Source organism: Lagopus muta, chromosome 9, assembly GCF_023343835.1.
Source record: "Lagopus muta isolate bLagMut1 chromosome 9, bLagMut1 primary, whole genome shotgun sequence".
In the NCBI taxonomy this organism is placed as follows: Eukaryota; Metazoa; Chordata; class Aves; order Galliformes; family Phasianidae; genus Lagopus; species Lagopus muta.
In genome coordinates, this window is record NC_064441.1 from 908481 (window position 1) to 928650 (window position 20170).

A 20170-nucleotide genomic window follows, 5' to 3' on the forward strand; every position below is an offset into this window, starting at 1 on the left:
CTGCACTTTTAGCCTATATATTCAAGGCAGGTGTATCTTCCAAGAGTGAGGTTGGCAAAGAACTGGAACAGTCTCTCCCCAGATTGATTCTAATACTACACTGGGAACCATCACTGGCAGAATCGAGTAACCTGAGACAGAAAGGTAATCATTATGAGCATTTAAACAAGGCTGACCTACAGGTGAGAACACTGTGTGACAGCCTGGAGGAAGAATCTGGGGTAAGTGTGCAAGTAGGCAAGAAATCAGGAGCTAGGAGAAAAGGAAAAGCAATTGCAGAAGATACAGATTCTAGGAGACTAGGGGGAAATAGAAATAAATGAGCTAAGAACAGGAGGCAGTACAAGTGTCCTGAAGAGGAGGTATTATATTATTATGCCATTAATGTTAGTGTCCTTGTTTGACCCTCCTGGCTGCACTAGGAGCCAAGTATTTTCCATCTAGGCTCCAGCTGCCAGTATTAACCACTTGTCCCTGCACTGGATGAGGAGGCTGCATATTCCTCTGGTATCACTGTGCATCGGAAATCCCAACCTGCCTCGTTTCCTTCATCATCCATTCTCTCTTTTCTCTTTTAATTAACATACATGTGGAAGAAACAGTAGTTTTCCAAATAATTCCTGTATGAACATCTACTTTTTAGGTTTTTAGGACCTCCTGAAAGGAAATAAACCTGAAACAGTTTGCCTTTATTACACATTTTCTGCTAGGCTTTACAGCTGAATCAAGACATAGCCCACACTGAGATAGCTAGAAGTTAAGTGCTTATGGATCACCTCTGTTCAGTGATCACAAAATGATGAACTATGATTGACTGGCATCAATCAGCAAGTGCTGAGAATGACAGGAGTCCAGGGATAGGGTTAGGACTAGGTTAGTCCAGATAGCACACATTTACTGCTGCTCTCATGCCCATAATGGGCATAGAGTGAAAGAATCCACTGGCTGGAGTTAACCTAAGTCAGAAGACATAATCTAATCATCCTGGAAATGACTTTTCTTATCACTAATAGGCTTAGGAACTAAAAAACACAACCATTTGGAACCAAAGATCACACCTGACTGCATAAAAGATTTGAAAAGATCACAGTCCTCTCAGTTAATTGCCTAATGAAAGTGCACCAGCTAAACTACGATATCACAGTAACTGCTTTAAATACTTAAAATCTCCCATAGCCTTTAATTTGTGTTATTGTTTGCACATGACTTCATTAACCTGCTAGCACTGACCCTGTGTATCCCTCACTGCCAGCCGTGGTTGTGCTCCAAGTCTTGGAGGGCTGAGGTGTACGTGAGGGCTGGAGCAGCTGGCGTGCTACCACAGTAACCTTTAATTAGCCAGTTTTCTTCTGGGTAACTAAATGCAGAAATTATGAAAAAGCACATTAAGCATGTTGTTATAAAGGTGTTTTGCTGACATGCTAATAGTTTATACTACAATTGAGATTACATTAAATTATGTATGGTGTTAACTGTTCAGCTCTATTATCACCCCATTACCATGGCCTGGAGGAGATCATGTATCCCAGCTTGCTCCTTTCCTGCACTGCACCCAGTGCAGCACAGGAAACCACAATTTCTATTCTGAACGGTGACCTACCAGAAGGTATCATACTACTTTCCACTTCAGGAGTGTAGGGGGAAGCATTTTAAAAAAAGAAACAGAGATTAGTCACTAAAAGGCAGATAGAGAAAGAACAGCCAGAGACTGGAACAACCTCCACCAGGGTTTAATAAGCAATGGGACAGGACAGATGCTCTCATCCAGGCTCCCTGTTCCCATGAAGGTTGGCCCCACTCATCTTCTGGGCGCTCTGTGATTCTGTAACTGCATGTTTTACAGGCTTGAGCGCCCCATTTCACAGATGTCCCTCCTTTCAGTCCTTGTCCTCTGTTAGCAATGCTTGGCTCTGTTCCCTGCTGTCTCATCCTATTCTTTGAGCTGTACGCAGCAAACCAGCTACTGCCTCCTGCCCTTCAACCTCTGGCTTTGTCAGCACTTCCAGCCTCTAAGCTACAAGTGGAACATCTATCATTTTTACAACTTCTTTTTTCTGTTTTAAGGGAATGCTCTTACAGGAGTTATTCTGACATCTAAGTTCCCTCTAAAATATCTGAGAATATTCATACAGTCCATCTGAAGTTAGCTGATGTAACTGTCTGCTCTGTGACACGCAGTGCTCTTCGCCTTTAAGCCAAAAATAAAGGGCACTGATTGCAACTCAAGATTTCTGTTGACTTGCTGGTTTGGGGTAATGTTTGTATTAATATACATTTAATTATATGTGGATTTGGGTATTTTGGAATGGTATTTGCAGGCTTGCTATGCGTTCTCTTTTGTGAGTTAACGTAGCTGTCAGTGGCTTAATGGGCTTTTCTCTCTGATAAAATAATCTGCCTTAATTAAAAAGAACACAGAGAGTTCAGTTGTGAGCCACCTCTCCTTTTCAAGCCTGCTGTCAATTCTGTTCGTGAGCTGCTCGGTTTTCCAGCACACGCAGGCATTGTTGGCAGGGAGGGGAGGCTGACAGGAGATGGATGGCAAAGAAAGGAGTCATCAGAATGGCCAAATAAACGCAGCATTCATTAGCAGGGCTGTATCCTACTGCCTTAGGTAACTGGACACACCTAGAGATTGCTGTTTTATTCACCATGCACACCTTACTAATCCTACCGTTCTCACTGTTTCAGTAGATTAAGGTATTTTGCATAAAATAGATTTATTACTATAGCTAACTTAGTACGTATTTACCTTGCCTTTAAAAAGTATATTGAAAACAGCATTTTGACCGAAAGAAAATTGAGAGTAGTTTATCAAAAGGAACTGGAATAAAATTAAGATCTTTAGATATTTGACAGTGTTTTAAGGAATAAACTTCTATGTTTCCTTTTCTATCCTTGGTAAATTCAGACATACTAAATTTCCTGTATACGGTTCTACCTGCAGTAAACGAAGCTCTGCTGAACTTACACCCAGCACAGTGATTTCTGGATGTTCCAGGTGGCCGTACAAGAGCTGCTGCTTCTGGGAGCAATGTGCCCACAGCACTCATCCCACACAGCCCATCTTCACTTCCCTGGCTTTTATGTTTCTGGGAACTCTGCTCCTTGGACACAGTATTTTTGGAAGTCGTAATTAAAGTGAACTAGAAAGAACAGAGGAGGTAGTTTAAGTATGGACCCACAAATACCTCATTTTAAATACTGAAAACACAGTGCAGCAGTTGACAGTGCTTAGGTTTGAACAGTGCTGCAAACAGTGCAGTACTTTTCCACGAGGGCATTTTCAAATTTCTATTTGTGATCTAACTGTATCTGAGAATAAATCACTGTGCAGTTATCAAAGGAGGAGATGAAGAACCATGCACTGTTCACAAAATGGAGAGGAAATCTTCCATATAATCGAGATATTCTTTGAAGAATTCTGACTCTGAAACATTTGTGTTTTTCCCTGCAGGCATGTTCTGCCTACGTTGATTTCATGATTTCTGTGGCTAAACTAATCCTACAAGAAAGAAACATTTCTTTCAACGAGACCCAGATTGCAGAAGAAATGAGAAGAGTCATGGACCTGGAGAAAGAGATTGCTAACGTGAGAAAACTCGTTTTTAAAGTGCCTTTAAATACCTGACCTCCTTCATACCTACAGAAGCCAACTGCAAACTGTTGTTAAGCGACATGCTCGTGCTGCTTTGTGGGATTGAACGTTGAGCAAAAGCGCATGGGGTCTGCAATACCTAAAAGGAACGCTCACAAAGACACGTCTTCTAATGAGCAAGGGAAACAGGAGTTAGCTGTTTTCCAGAAACAGCAAATTATTTTATCCTAATCTGTTCACAGAAGCCCTTCCAGGGAAAAGAGGGCGAGAGACAGGCTGGTTTCTGTTCTACCATAGAAAGTGCATTTTAGGAGATGCTGCTGGGGCCTCTTTTCCTTTTGTCCTTTTCTTCACGCAGGCTGCTTGGTTATCAGAGCAGCTGATCGCCATCCCTTGGCTTGCCACGCAACACAAAGTAATGTTTGTCCTACACAAGCTGCTCCACAGTGCTGATTGTTTCAAGTGCATTTTAATCGAATGCCTGTTCTCCAGAAAGTATGCCTGGGAGAAATAGCTAGAATTTCAACTTGCACTGAGAAAAACAAGTGGAAATGAAAGCATTCAGGAGCAAGCAAGAACTTGGTCTGTGATTATTAAACATTCCAAAACCACCTGAAGATGAGGATGACCGTAAAATAGTCAAAATACAGATTTCCTAGCTTCGGCTGGTTTTGTAAGTTATGCTGACAGTGAGGGCATGTGTTTGGCAGAGGTAGACCTAACCACTCCATTTGTGTAAACTAAAGCCATCTGATTTTGATTTCCTTCACATTCTCCTGAGAAACACCCTTCAGGGTTTAGATCAGAGATAGAAAATTATTCAAAGAAAAGGAATTTACTGGGGAAAGATTTGAAGGGGAGCAAGAAAGGAAACACAAGTGGCATTTCCCTACAGCAGTGGCTGCCAATAAAGAGCACCAATGGCCAGTGCCTCCTTTTTTGACAAACCTGCCTGGTGCAGCTCAGCAGGCACAGAGCTGCCGGCACAAAATGGCCTGCAGTGGAGCCAGAAGGAACTCCGTAGCACAGGCGTGCTGATCAGAAAGCACACACAGCCTGAGGAAATGCTATCAGTACGTACACAGAAGGGGTTTCGCACTTTTGCAAACTCATAGTAACGTATTAAACCTGAAACAAGAATGTTTTCTTCCTACTGCTGCTCACCAAAATTCCTGTGAACTGACTCAATCTCTTCATTAACTTTGATAGGCAACAACAAAGTCTGAAGATAGAAATGATCCACTTCTGCTGTACAATAAAATGACGCTGGCACAACTCCAGAACAACTTTTCGTTGGAAATAAATCATACGGTGAGTGATAATTAATACTGATATTCTTGGCTGATGAGATTAAATGATGAAGCTTGACGTTTTTCTTAATCTCACACAAATGTGAAGTCAAACAAGATTCCGGCATTGCACCGCCTATTATTTATACACCTGCTGAATCACACTATGCACAGAAGTCTGTGCTTCCGTACCCACAGCTCCTGCTGACTTGGAGGCAGATCTTGCACCTCTGCTTCAACACAAAGAGATCGAAAAGACTGCAGCCAGCAATTCATTCTAGTGTGCTGTACAACTGTGTCTGACTGTTCAGGCCCTCTGTGTTCATCCAGGGCTACAGATTCAGACCAAAAGGTCCTTTATTTCCCCAGCATTCCCCCTGTAAGATGACCACCCAAAGCAAGCAGAAAAGCCCTGGACACTTTGACCACGCGTGAGGAGAATTCTGCCCATTCCTCCCACTGTGGCTCCCCCAGGACGTTTCAGCTCTGCCCTGTGTCCCCATCCTGAGTCACACGCCACTTCCACAGCATGACCTTTAATTCACGGACCACAAAGTCCAGCTAAAGAATATCTAAAGATGCGATAACGCAGGCGTGCCGTCCCAGCAGCACCACGCTCGCTGGACGTGCTCACCATAGCAGCTCCTCCTCCGCGCCCTGCACGCAGACAAGCAGGTCAGCAGGGCGCTGTGGCCTGGCTGCAGGACTGCGTTCAGGTACTATGAAATAACACGATTCCCACCCCAGTTTCATAGCCTGCTATTTTTATTGACTTGAAATTCTTTCATTTTAAATTTCATGACAGTTTCATTCTGAGTAACTCAATTAGTTTCATAATTTACCTCTTCCCACAGATCCAACTTGACAAGTTACCATTACAGTCATAATGTCAGAATGCAATCATCATGTCAGAAGCTAACTTGTTCACAGAACGGTATTGCCCAGGTTATTTTTAGTTTCTGGGGAGTACTGTAGATCAGCAGCAATCATCTGCTCTAAATTTATCCAAAAATGCTCAAAAGACACATGGTGGGAGTTGGTACTGTTGTTGTAATGGCCTAAGGATAGAACAGCAATTATTCCTAAAATTAGCTTCAAGTTTGGTGCTTCTCTTTCAGAACTGAAGAGATTCTACTCCCGAGAGCTCATCTGATTTCCTCAGCTAGTTTGTCTGATAAAAGATGTTACCTCTTCCCACTTTCCTCTCAAAAGAACCAGACTGGGAAAAATCCCCATTGCTCTCAGACAAATAAGCATAACGAGCATTTTAAAAATTAACAAAATGTGTTTTTTTTTCTTCAAGCACAAGGATTATTTGCTTTTCTTAAATGCAACATTCCTTTCCACTATGAGCACCCACCCAGCCTCATAAGAACACAAAGTGGCTCTACAGTTTTGATTACGATTTAAAGCTTCTGATTTGAATTGCTTTCTAAGTCAAACTGGTCCTCAGAGCCTCATCTCTTACGACACGGACCGTAGGCCACGTAAGGAATTTAAAGTAGCCTGTATAGAAACAGCTGTAAATCAGTGCCATTTATTCACAAGGTGAATGGCTGAATTGCTGCAAGAATACACAACTCTGCACAGGCTGCGAGCTGAAAGATCTGTCTGTACCAGCCGCTATCACACAGCGGACAACAGAAATGCTCTGCAGATTGCTGGATGTCAGCTTAGGTGTGAACCTCCCAGCTGGAGCACACCGAGCCCAGGCAGTGTGCAGCAGTGCTGGCATGCAGCGCACGCTCAGGAAGGAGGCACTGCCTGCTCTCCAGCCACTGCTGCTCCCTGTCTCCTTTCTGAGGCACGCGATATCACTGACCAAAGACCAAGCGAAGGGAAATAGGTTTTATCAGCCAACTATCAAGAATTTCCTGTTTAGAGTGCCCACAGTAGAAAAACACTCTGTTCACATGGGTGGATGTGACAGAATGAAAACAGCAGAAAACACCTTCCCAGGTACTGCCCACGAGTGCTGTGTGGGGCTCTGGCCAATGCCAGCATAAAGCACGTGGGGTTCTGGCACCTGGGAGGCAGGGAACAGAGAACATTGATCGTAGTGAGAACTGTCTGCCGTGGCATCCTGCTGTCAGGTGCTTGTGGACCTGCTACCAAACTGCTTCTTATTCAGTATCTCACAGCATGGCACACAGAGGAAAATTCTGTACAGACTGTGGATTTAGTGTGTCTGTTTGAAAGCCTATTAGAATCAAGCTTTTCGTGGACTTCAGCATACTTCAGAACAAGCCTTGCCATGTGCCTGACAGAGGATGCCACAAATACCACAAACTTCACACTGCTCCGTATCTGCAGAGCCACATCATGCTGAGCATTAAAGCTTTTTATCATGCTTTGATTTAGAAAACCTCAGCTGTATACAGCAAAAGAATTAGCGAAATTTTACTTAAAACACCTGTTCTGCTTTCCCACGCTAAATGGAAAGAGCCGTAATGTTTTTAGTTGTGTTATACTGAAAATAAAACAACGTCTGGACCCCTTCTGCTGGATACCATCCTATTTTAATAGGATTTTAGAGCACAGGGGACATAAATGATCCCAGATCAGTTATTACTGTGATGATAACATTTACAAGCAGTGAAGCTGGTGGGAGATCAGCACAATTGTGCGAGGGAAACGTATTGTTAAAAGTAGCTGAAGGCTGTTTCTGAAGGATTTGTCCTTAAATAATATCTATTCCTTTTCCAGGCATTCAACTGGTCAAAATTCATAAATAATATAATGTCAACTGTACAAATTGATATTGAGAATACGGAACATGTGGTTGTTTACGACCCAGAATACCTTACCAAGCTGAAGTCTATTCTTAATAAGTATAGCCCCAGGTAGGTATGGTAGCTATCTTTGCAATTTGCATTTTATTTCCAGTGTATTTCAAAAGCCTAAAAACGTTCCCAGCTTATTATTGTTGTTTTATTACATAGAGAACTTCAAAACTACATGATCTGGCGATTCGTAATGGACCTTGTGAACAGCCTTAGCCGCAACTACAAGGATACCAGGAATGCTTTTCGTAAGGTGCAGAAATTAATCTTTCTTTTCAAGTTGTAAAAATGATCGTTGTTAACCAAAAAAGATAATTCCTTAATGGCTGTGCTGTATAAAATGTAACGTATCTTGAATGTTGTGCACAAAAGCCAGACGTGCTTGCTAAAGCTCCAGCTGGAGCGTACACCTCCTTTATACCATCTATGTTAATAGCTGAGGCGGATCTGAAAGGCGCTGCTCTGCTACTTGCTCTCTGTTATTTCCAAATCTGCATCATTCCCCTGATGATACGGTCATTTTGGTAACGGTCCCACTTGCTAGCATATCTTATGCAACAGTTTGGATTGGCTTGCTAGAAACTCCTCAGCATCCAAAGGAAGAGAGTCACAGTCAAACAGGATGGGTCTGGTCTCCTTTTTCAATCATTTGATCTTGCAGATATTTCAGTGCTTATAAGGAAATGCTGAGCAATCCCACAAAGATTGCAGATGGAAATCTTTGCTATTGCCCCAGTTGAACTTTCTGCTTTTGAGTTTGCTAAGCAGCATTAAAAAGCAGTTAAGGCCATTTTGCTTCATCTATCAGTGACAGAGGCAACATTTCTATGCACACACGCAGCGTTTTAAGGAGATTCTGCCTGTTACCAAAACAAAATGGAGTAATTACTGGAGCGAGTTAATGGAGATTTAGTTTGGTCAGGTTGATATACCTGAACAGGGACTTGTATTCATTAATTACTTCTTCTTTTTCCCCTGCCTCTTAAAGCATGAAATTTTCAAAATGAATCTTCCTGTTTGCTTAGTCTGCATCATTGAGGAATGTTTCCACAACATCCTAGGACTTCACTGAGGAAGTGTCATTTAGAAAAATGTCAAAGTTTGAAACAACAGAAAAGGACCTCGCCACTCTACGTATAAAAAACACCAACTGTTCTACTAATTAACTAACAATACGTGATATAACGTAGCTGAAGCTTCTCAGAATAAGTGCAATTAATTGAAACTAGCATTTCTCTTGTTAAGTTTGCATCCAAATGTAACTACGTTTCTGCTGTGTGAGGCAGGTGTCAGTCCTAATGCACCAGGCACTGCACGCATACAGACCCACAGCAATCCCTTTCTACTGCAAGTCACTACTACCTGTATGGCAGCATCTAAGTTCTCATTCCTAGAGCAGCACACAGCTTTCTACACCAGCAGCACACAGACACAGCTGTCACTGGAAAACACAGCCTTGATGCTGCAGGAATGGCTCTGCTGTACAGCTGTGCAGTCACGGCGGCTGCCAGAGCTGCCCTCACTACAGATCCCTGCGACACCGCGAGCTCTGTCTCTGGGTATTCCTCTTTAACCTCTCCCATTCTTGGCTTTTAGAGTAGTTTTCTTCTCTCTACCTTACATGCTTTGAAAAGATAAAGAGCATCACTAATGATTCATCTCTTTCCTTGGTCTGTGGAGGACATGCCCTTCACAGTGAGTCCATTTAGCTGCCGTAAGTACAAACAGGAGCTTCAGCACTGACTGAAGACCCATTAGGCTCCTCCGAGTGCACGTCTGCTCATCAGTCCACCCTCAGGTTCCTCGTGCCCTGAGATCACTGCTCTCTCTGCCATTTCTGTCTCACAGGCTCTGTATGGCACCACATCAGAAACGGCTGCTTGGCGTCGCTGCGCCAACTACGTCAATGGCAACATGGAGAACGCGGTGGGACGGCTGTATGTGCAGGAGGCCTTTGCTGGAGACAGCAAACACGTGGTAAGCCTTCCAGCAAACCTCCTGTGTGCCATGCAAACATCATTTGTCGCTTATTATGCTTCTATAACGGTTTGATCACGCTTTCGATTCAATTCCTCTGTGCAGCAGGATCACTTCCTAAAAGACCTAACCTTTGGATTTGCTTCTCAAGCAATGTACCAGTGAGCAGTGACAAGAATGCACGTGCTACGAGAGTCCTTCCCTCACACCTCAGTACTTCTGCATTGCTAATTCTGAGCTGGCTTGCTTCCATTCAAACAAGCACACTGTGAAGTAATGTGAAACACAAAGAGACCGTGTGTGCACACGTGGGGGCAGGAACTATCTGTGTGCCCATCAGCCCCGTCAGCTGGCCCTGAACCAAAGGCATGCAGCCACGCCAGCCGTGGGCCATACATGACCAAGGAGCAGCCCCTGCCAGATCCAAGGCACTGCTTATCCTCTGCACTGCTGCCGCTTCACATCCCGCCAAAGTGCGGCACAGGGACAATTAGTTCTTTCTCTCTGCCTTCACTCACACAGAATATTTCTGAAAACATACCCAAAACGAAGATCCTTCTGCCATTAAAGCTTGAAATACACCATTTTTTATGGTTGACATATATAAAAATAATTCCACCAGATGCCCAACGTGCAGCAGATGGACAAATGACAGATTCTTTGTAACCTGAACCATCATTGCTTTGTGAGCTCGTGCCCATTCCCAGGCTGAAAGCGCTCCTTAACTTGAGCTCCAGAGCTTGAGCATGGTCCACCAACAGCACACACAGTCAGCCAGTGCAGGAGAAACAGGATGGTGATAATAAACCACATATAAGCCAATAAGCCATAACTGTGGAAAAATAACAGAATAGTTTCCATAGATCTGTAACATACTGGTGTTTTTGTTCCAAGGTGGAGGAAATGATTGCAGATATACGTGGTGTTTTTATAGAAACCTTAGATGATCTCACCTGGATGGATGCAGAAACCAAAAAGAAAGCAGAACAAAAAGTAAGTTCAATCTTAAACATTGGACATAGTGTGTGTTTCTCTGAAAAATAAGTATACAACTGCTCATTTTCCATAACAGAAAAGCAGTAACACTTTTGTATGCATGTATGTATGCACGTGTGTACATAAATGCATATATACCTTTCATAGAGGCACAACAGCTCGCAGACTTTGTGTGTCAGATTCAAATTACATGGGCATGTGCCTCTCTGGAAATAAGATTACAAAATGGGAGATATCTATATGAAAGAGGAAGGCCTCCCAGGCAAATCAGTGATTAAGTGGATAGATAACGAATATCTACAGGAAAGTAAGTTTGAAAATGAGAAGGAATGATTTGTGGTGATTTAAGCAGCTATTGTGAGCGATAGGACAAGAACAAAGAGTTAAACCATGGGCTGGAGATCTTCAGTGAATTGTCCTTTGAGGGAAGAAGCAGCTTCAGACAGTTCATGCAAGTCTGGAGTAATGAATATCAGCTGTAGAGAGCACTGAGTTGGGTAACTGAAAGCACTTGACTATATCTCTAGTTCGTTTTATCGTAAGGATAAAAAGTCTTCCACTTTGAGTTCTTACTGATATTTTACTACGAAAATAATACTGCTTGGAAAATGTCATTTTTATATTAATTGCAGAGCAGGACCTCCAAATTTTTGTGCTACAGAATCTTAGGAAAAAACATTAAAAATAACTATTCAAGCATTACTGCTTTATCAACCATCTCTAGACTGCACAGCCTGCAAAAACACATGATTGCAACAGATACCTCAGGCAGACACAGCATCCACTGGGCTTATCCCAGCTCACATGGGATCACATAGCAGAGATGCCATCTTATCGGCTGGTGCAAGTGCACCCCTGGGAGGAGAAAGCTTCAATAGCTGCATGCGCCAACCAGGTATAACCGCCCAGTAACTCCTGATCAGGAACAGCTGTGTAACTGATGGACCAAACTGCAAACCCTATGAATTCTGTGCTAATTGTAGACATCAGCAGTGCATTTACAAAGCCCCTAAAACGCTTCTACTGCTGCAAACAACTTAACTGACAAGATTAAATGCAACCACTGGAAAAGCCCTGATGCACCCCACAGGATGCTTATACTGTTCATTTGTTTGGGGGAACAGCCTACATCAGAAAATTAGTTGCATAAATAATGTGATTTTATTGCTAAATTTATTAATGCATGATTATATGGAAATATTAGAAAGAGCTGCCAAGTGCCACTTGGTTTTTGTTTTGTTTTTCAATTGCTTCTGACACTGTCATCAAGTACAATGAATGTTTAGCTATGGAAAGGCGTGCAGTGAGGTCTGGGGGAGAAGCCTTTGTTAGGACTTAAAATTGCCAAAATCTGAGAAGATTTTAATAAATGGTTTCAATGCAATCAAGGGCCATGAGAGCTCATTAAACATTCTGTTATAGACTCAAACTGTGGTTCTGGAAAATTGTAAATGTGATTTCCTACAACTTCATTAACATGAAGTTAAAAACCTTCCAGACATTAATTTTAGTCCATTTTAAATACTGTAAAATCTGTCAGTTTTTTCAAGAGATCTACTATTGGTTCAACCTTCCAGCTCAAAGGCATCGCTGCAAGGCTTTTGGCATCCTGGGCACATCTCTCTAAGTTCACTGATAAAGGAAGGAACAAGATACTTTCTGAAAATTCCACTGTTACAATTAACAGTAAACATTATAGTGCTTTCCATGATTAAAGAAAATAAAAACTGCATATCATTAAAGGTGTGGGCTCTCTGCAGTTGCCTACCTAGTTGATTGATCCAAAAATACGGGTAGATTTGCTGTGGATATCAAACTGTCTTTTCCCTAGGCAAGAGCAATTAGGGAGAGGATTGGCTACCCAGATGAGATCATGACAGATGACAACAAGCTGAACAGCGAGTACCAGGAGGTAAGCATCCACAACAGGCACATAATTAGAAAAAGGTTTTGAGAGAGAAACTGTGGCTTTATCTTCATAACCGAATCATCTGCGTCTGCACAGAATACCTCAATCTTGTCCTCAGTTCTACTGAGGTAAGTAAGAATGCATTAAAATTCAGTGTAATACAGCTGATCCAGGACAGATGGTGACGTGTGTTTGGTTACTTCAAGGGAATGTATAAATTGTAGAGGAGTTCTGCTAAGATAAAACGTAGAGCCAGCAGTGTTCAGCCTACTGTTCCTAAGTCTGCCACAGATTTAACACGGTTTGAAGCAGATGCAAGGGTTTGTAACTTAGTGACTGTATCTGTTTATTCATGAATGCAAACTAGCTCCTGCGGTACCATGTGGACGACCTGCAGAACTCAGACTGCATCAAACACCACCTCTAAGTATTCTTCCTTCTTTCCATGCAGCTGAACTACAAAGAAGAAGAATATTTTGAAAACATCATTCAAAATTTAGTATTTACCCAGAAGAAAAGACTGAAAAAGCTTAGAGAAAAGGTGGACAAAGAGGAGTAAGTATTTAAAAATACCTTATATAAATCTTCACTCGGTTTGTACAGGAGGAGGTACACAGTTGGAAGCCAATCAGCAATGGTTTGATTACTTTCCTGCACTTTTCCCCCCTTTCAGAGGGCAGGTTGGAGGGCACTGCTCCCTTCTCAAAGGCTGGACCTGCTTTAACAGTAGGATGATGAAATCAGGGGGATGGCATGGAAGGCTGAGCACTGGAGTAGCTCTTAGTCTGGTCTCTTAGCTCCTGGAGTGGATTAAGTGGACTCTTGGAGAGCAGGTTTTCAATTATCTGAAAGATGAATTTCATCCCCATGTGTTATTTCTCTTGTATGGAGATTACTGCGCAATGCCAAACAAAGCACAATTAAATGAGGATAAGCAGGAATTTACTTCAGCAGTGCCCTCCTCTGAATTAACGCAGATAAACCAGGAGACAGAGAGCTGGGACTGCTCAGCTTTAAGGAGAAATGACAGCAGGGGATGGGAAATGGGATCAGTGGAAGTACTGATGGGCAGGAGTAGAGCAGAGCGAGCATCCTTCTCTGTGGTGTCTAGTGACAGCACGAAAGACAATGAAATACAGAAATTCCACTTACATCTCAGAAACAACTACTTTTAACAGTAAGAGCGGTCAAGCACTGGCACAGTTTGCCCACAGAGGTTCTACATTCTCCATCCTTGGAGACATTCAAAACTTGACCAGACATCATCCTGAGCAACTTCCTCCAGCTGACTCTGCCTTGAAGAGAGGCCCAGGACTTAAACGCCTCCCAGACTCAATTATTATGCAGTTCAGTCTGTATGTTTGTACCTGTGGTTATTAACTCTGCCATTAAGAACTGAAATTCTAACTTCTGTTTCCTGTTGTTACTAGGTGGATAAGTGGAGCTGCTGTTGTCAATGCTTTTTATTCTGCAAGTAGAAATCAGATAGGTAAGGTTTACCAAATTATTACTAAATGCTTCCAGAAGAATTTTTCTTTTTTCGTTTAGTCCCCATTAAGGAATTGAAGAAGCTGAAGGAGTTCCAATAGTCCTACATTTGTAGATGTTGCTGATTCAGGCGATCTATTAAACAGATTCCTGCAAATACGATCCTGACATCTCTCACTGGGCTCCAAACTCTGCAATTGCTTGCACTTGCAGGAGCACAAAGTTGCTGGTTTGGGGAGAAAGGCAGCACTCAGCCTTAACTCCATGCCAGCAAGAACAAGGAGGAATGGAGAAAACTCCTTGTGTTGGTGCAAGCAAGGATGCTTGTGAAAGTTCATTAACTTTTTCAGTGAACCCAAACTATTCTGGCTTGGCAGGGGTAGGGACAAAGCTGTGTGACTTAACTGGCATGCACTGCTTACACTTCAGGATGGCAAGAAAGTGCAGTCATTTTGGTAGATGGTGTGAGCATTTTGAGCGTATTGCCAAGCATTCAGCATAAAGTTCTGCTTAGAAGGCTTTGTTTAAAATAGTTTTGTTTAATAATTTGCAGAAAAGAAATCATGATTTGTAAGATTGAGGCTGATGACTGGAAGTTAATCTGAGCCATAAATTCTTACCTCATCCTGCAGCTATGGCATATCAGGATAATTAAAGCAGTCTGATCTTTAGAGTGATGTCTGCCTTAGCTTAGTAACATTCTTTAAAAACAAGAAAGAACATAACCTCTAAAAAGGAGTTTTATGCAGGGTATGGAGGAAATTTAGAGCTCCATTAATGCATCTTCACAGGGCTGTGATCCTCACGGTTCCAGCAGCAGCACTTAAAGCAGATCTCAAAGAAGCCACTCAACATTAAAAAAAAACCAAACCAACAGTGGAAGAGCTGTTAGTAAGGCAGTCCAGCATTTCTTCCTTTGAGTACCGGCACCCCCTGCCCTGCAGCCGTACCAGAGCAGATCTGTGCTCCTGACTGTTTGGGGAACGCTGTGCAACACAGTCACTCCTGACAAAGGCGTTACGGTTTGCAAACACATTCAGGAAGAAAAGCAGCGTGTTCTTTTGTGCAGGGCTGCACAGATTCTGGGGGAAACACTTCGTGCTTCCTCCTGCCTTGGAGTTCCCAAAGCTGATTAGCAGTCTGTCTTTTATATCCCAAAGGAGTTCCACTTCCTTTCTTGTCTGAATCTCTGTACCCCACTATAGGATGAATGCCTAACCATGTTTTATGTAACAGAAGTCATGGAATAAATTTGTTTCCTGAAGGGCAGAGTAGAAAAAAAATATCTATGAATTGTGATCTATATGTGGATCAATATCTATGAATTGAACAAACAAATGGTTACTCTAAAATTGGCTGAGGAGACAGGGTGTTAATTGAACTGAACTCAAAGTCCTGGGAACTGCCCGCCTGCTGGAAAGGAAGGAGCTTCTTTGCCAACAAGCAAAGGCTACGCTGAGCTCCCAGTGATTCCAGCTGTGTTCAGGCCACCAGGACTGACGCCCAGCATTCTGAGCAAACACCTTGTTAGGCGTGGGCTACAGGGAAAGAGCAGCTTTCTGATGTTGTACCCCAAGGATTGCTTTGTTTTTCCAGTCATCAAAATACCCATCGCACAGTGCAGCATTTATACTGCTGTCTTTGCTAACAGCATCTGCTAATAAAAACGAACAGAGAAACACGCAGATAATTTAATGCAATGTCAAAGTAACAATGACACAGAATTACTGTGACAGCAGGCAGCAGTTTGCACAGGACAGCAGCAATAGTTCATTTTCTAACGTCTTCTTTTTCTTATGATTCTTTCTCCTCTTGAAAGAAATGGGCAGAACTGTACTGGGATTTACAAGGAAACACAAGCAGCATGTTCTTCTTCATTCACAGTATGAGAACTGTCAAATAACTCCTTTGCATGCAAGTTTTGCATCCAGAAAGAACCTTTTAAGAAAAATCTTCATTTATAAAAGGTCACAATTGAAAGATGATTTATTTTTACTAAATCACTTCCTGAAAGCACATAGAAATTAGCATAGAAGTGGGTAAAAAGCTCTTTGTTCCAATTCTTTTACTGCTAGTGTGGCCTGTTTGCCTTGGTCCTACTGGGTGTTACTGCGAGTTACAAAAGAACAGATTTCTCTGAGATTGGTTTCAAGTGGGGACAACCATCAAGGCATGTTTTCACCCCCGAGGAACACCTTGCCATCTTTCAGGACCTTGTGACACATATATAATAAAGCTACAGGAGTCTGAGCATGCTAAGGGCTGCAAACTGGAAAAGTCCAACGGCTCTTTTGCAAAACTGAGTAGTAACAACACTGACACTGCTTGTGATTACGCAAGTGTCCCAAGAGCTGCTTTCCTTCACGCCAGGCCTGGGGAAAGGGAGCGGCCATGCTGGTCTGGCCCTTATTCCCTACAGCCATTACCACGTGTAAATAAAATCAGTGTTGCTGCTCAATCTGAGGGAATAGCGTGACTTTGGCACGACCGGCACATCTGTAAAAACGGTCTGTTCACACAGAGCTGAACCAGGCAGTACCTTAATCGTGTTGGGGTTCTTTTTGCAGTCTTTCCTGCTGGCATTCTGCAGCCTCCTTTCTTCAGTGCATCTCAGCCCAAATCTCTGAATTACGGTGGCATAGGCATGGTCATCGGTCACGAAATCACACACGGGTTTGACGACAACGGTAAGGTTGAGTTTCTAGTTACAAAGCATAGAGCACGCAGAATATTGTACAGGTTTTTGTGCTTCGTCATTCCAGCAAACAAACAAAACGAAGACCAAGTTTCCACATAAAAGACAGAATTTGGATTTCTGAGGTGTTACGGTGTTGTTCCCCATGATGATTTCCAGAAGAGCCAGCCAAAGGGCTTCCCAGACACTCCTCTCACTGCCAGGCTGCAGCCTGCAGACCCGCAGCACACACAGCCTTTAGCCTTGCACCTGGTCACTTACTTTTGCCAAGGCTCCACCAGAAGTATTTTCTTAGAGGAACAAAGCAAACAAAGAACTGAGCGTAAGATCCGCAACATCCCGAGCAGTGTGTGCCACAAAGCAGGTCTAGCTGTGAACTCAAGGACCCAGGTGCTAGACCTGCTGCCCAGCACAGCCATTTCTGCACCACACAAAGGCACAGTGCCATGATTCCTAATAGAACCTTCCTCACACCTTCTAATTCAGGCTGAATTAGTTTGTTTTCTTCCTTATCTGGAATGCAGCCCTTCAAAAAAAAAAAAAAAAAAAAAAAAAAAAAAAGGAAAAATAGGAGCACATCATCTGTATGACTGCCTCATTGGAGAGAGATTCTTTTTATGAGTGATTATATTTATTTGCTATGCTTCTTCATGCATCAAAAGCTTCTTTTTTTCCCATATTCATCATTCTGCTAAAATATTGTTACAGGCAGAAATTTCAATGAGAATGGAGACCTCGTAGACTGGTGGACTGAAGAATCTGCCCGCAGTTTTAAGGACTTATCACAGTGCATTGTGTACCAGTATGGAAACTTCTCATGGGACCTAGCAGGTGGACAGCAGGTATGCCATATTCATTTGTAACTACCAACGTTCACCTTTTTTTGATGAGAAACCACAAAAATCTTATGTTCTAAATAAGCAAAGCCTTTTTCACATGAACGGCTGAGGAAAAACAGCAAAAGATTCTTAAAGATAGCAACTCCATACCTATGCTGCCAGTTCTGAACAAGGCAGGTGCTGTCCTGTCTGAGTGGCAGCCCTAGATGACGTTGCTCTGGGAGCCTTCATGGGCCCTCAAAGGCTCTTCTTTAATTCCATTAGAGCAGGAAAAAAAAAAATACATGCAAGCTTGATCTTCTTTCCCTAAAGCATCAAAACAAACCTTGCTTGCTGCTTTCCTTCACTCAGAAGTTTCTTGCTCTTTCCTGAAGATAAGCATCTGAATTAGAAAGCAATCAGGGTTGAGAAGAACCAGGGGACAGCAGGAGTGCAAGGAAAAGATGGAAAACAGCCGACCTAAATGTAACTGCACTGATAGCACTGTGCAGCTATCGGCATTATTACTGTCTGGAAGCCCTAATTCCATGAGAACAGTTGCAGGATCAGGTCTGTCTGACATCACCTATCGGTGGTAACACACACCAGCAGGCAGCGGTGAGGCAGGCAGTCCTCATGCTGACCATGAGACCAGCCCTGTTCCCATCGACTGCAGGCTGTGAAACTGCAACTGGAAGCGCCAGCTCTGTCTACACAGACTCCATACACCACTCTGTACCTGCTATGCAAGAAGGTATTTCCCTGACTACCACTGCACAGTCTTTACAGAGGCTGACAATAAATCCCATTCTACTCAATAGGGAAACGATAAACCCTACTGTGCTGAGGATTTCCTCATCAGTTTTTAAACAGCTGGGACCAACAGGGAAACCTTGAAGGAAAAGAATTTTTCTGCATGTTTATCTGCCATTTTTCACAGATTAAGTTCAATGTTCCGGCTTTGAATATTGTAACCCAGGTCCTGGGCTGCAGGTCAGAAGTACAACGTCTTAAAAATACACTGATGGTTCCTGTATTACCAAAGCTTCATCACATTAGTGATGCCTCACTGATTTATGAATACAGTAAGAGCTAAATAGTTTTATTCTCTGCATTTTGCTACCAAAGAGATACACAACTTGCCCAATATCCAGGAACACACTTAACGACTTCCTAGCAGATTTGCTGATGTCTGTTAACTGGTAATTACAGCTACCTGCAGTTTAGATTTAAGTTGTTTTGTAGACCATGTGGACAGATGTTGCCAACTTCCCCTAATAGGAACTGTGGCAAGAACATAAGCATTAAAACCACAGAGAAAATAGGAAGAATGAATGAACACACAACTAAGCATCAGAAATTGAGTAAAAGAGATGCAAGGTCCTAGAAAGCCCCTGTGTGGAGAGAAAGAAGGTTAGGGAAAACAAGAGTGTCTGCATGGATTTTGAGATAAGGGAAAAGAAGACTTCTCAGAGATCCTCTCTGTCACAGTCTTCTACAACTTCAGATTTTAAGGGAATTCTCCCCATGTAAAAGTGAATTAGGCACACCATTTGGCATCCAGATCCTGGATAAGCTCTTCTTTCCAGAGACTGTATTCTCTTTTTCTTTTACAGCTGAGTGGAATTAACACACTAGGAGAAAACATTGCTGATAACGGGGGTGTCAGACAAGCATATAAGGTAAGAAGTATCCATTTCTTTATTCTAGCTGAAATCATCATAGGTTAAGACAATTCATTCCACAGCATTTGAAGAAGCAGCATTGCTTTTGTGGTAGGGACAGGACCACACCTATCCTGTCATCAAAGCACAGTTTAAAACCATTGACAACTGCTGTATTTCTTTCATCCCATTAACTGTCTCAGGCCACATCTGAACAATCACCAAACTGAACTGATGATACTGAGCAGCTCTGGCTACCTGTCTTCACCAGCTTTTCTGTACCAGGAAGGAGCAACAGAATGATTTTCTTCTCAACTCTGTCAACAAACACAGGCAGTTTTTGTTGTTGTTTTAAATCTCTGCCTGCATGAACTCTATTCACTACGTACACTGTTCAGAATCTTGTCTCATACAGCATCCCCTGGGCAGGTATCCAAAGATGTCAGTGATATCTGGATGCCCTGTCCTAAGCCCTCCATGGGGAGCTTGTCTGCTTTCTGGTTTTCCTTTCATTCTCTCCCTGAAACAGAGATCTACTTCTTCGGATTTGCCATCTCAGAGACTGAAAGTAAAACAAGGTCTTTTCTTTGTGACAGGTTGAGAGATGAGAACCAAGTCAGCTTCTCCAGGCCTTTTCCATGTTGCTTACAAATCTGACAGTGCAGGCCATCGTAACACAATGCTTTGTCTCCTTCCCTGAGCACCCTGTTCTGTAGCAAAATACCCACCACTGGAAAACACCACTGCTGTCACTGCTCAACAAAGTGCCTGCTGGAATGCACAGGCCAAGTCACACCACTCCTGCAAGCAAGGCCATCCGCAACACTCCCAGCAATAGAAACAGGAATGTTTGAGGGCAAATACTATCATGAATGAGAGATTAAAAATGACTTGAGTCTAAAAGAGGATTCAGTAGGTCATAATAGATCACTCTGATCTTCAGTTACCCGAAT

At 42.7% G+C, this 20170-nt stretch overlaps 2 protein-coding genes across 7 annotated transcripts in view; one reads left to right on the top strand and one right to left on the bottom strand.

Annotated features, from left to right (window-relative positions):
- Window positions 1-20170, bottom strand: part of GPR149 (G protein-coupled receptor 149) — a 125186-nt gene that overhangs the window by 94253 nt on the left and 10763 nt on the right. The gene's annotated exons all lie outside the window — the stretch shown is intronic.
- MME (membrane metalloendopeptidase) overlaps window positions 1-20170 on the top strand; it is a 38801-nt gene that overhangs the window by 12072 nt on the left and 6559 nt on the right. For all 4 annotated transcript variants that reach the window (XM_048955341.1, XM_048955340.1, XM_048955339.1 and 1 more), the window contains exons 9-20: window positions 3458-3592; window positions 4808-4909; window positions 7594-7730; window positions 7830-7923; window positions 9519-9647; window positions 10542-10640; window positions 12475-12555; window positions 13004-13107; window positions 13983-14041; window positions 16608-16727; window positions 17444-17577; window positions 19170-19235. In XM_048955341.1, coding sequence (XP_048811298.1) covers window positions 3458-3592; window positions 4808-4909; window positions 7594-7730; window positions 7830-7923; window positions 9519-9647; window positions 10542-10640; window positions 12475-12555; window positions 13004-13107; window positions 13983-14041; window positions 16608-16727; window positions 17444-17577; window positions 19170-19235 — 1260 coding nt within the window. The remainder of the gene's footprint in view (window positions 1-3457; window positions 3593-4807; window positions 4910-7593; window positions 7731-7829; window positions 7924-9518; window positions 9648-10541; window positions 10641-12474; window positions 12556-13003; window positions 13108-13982; window positions 14042-16607; window positions 16728-17443; window positions 17578-19169; window positions 19236-20170) is intronic.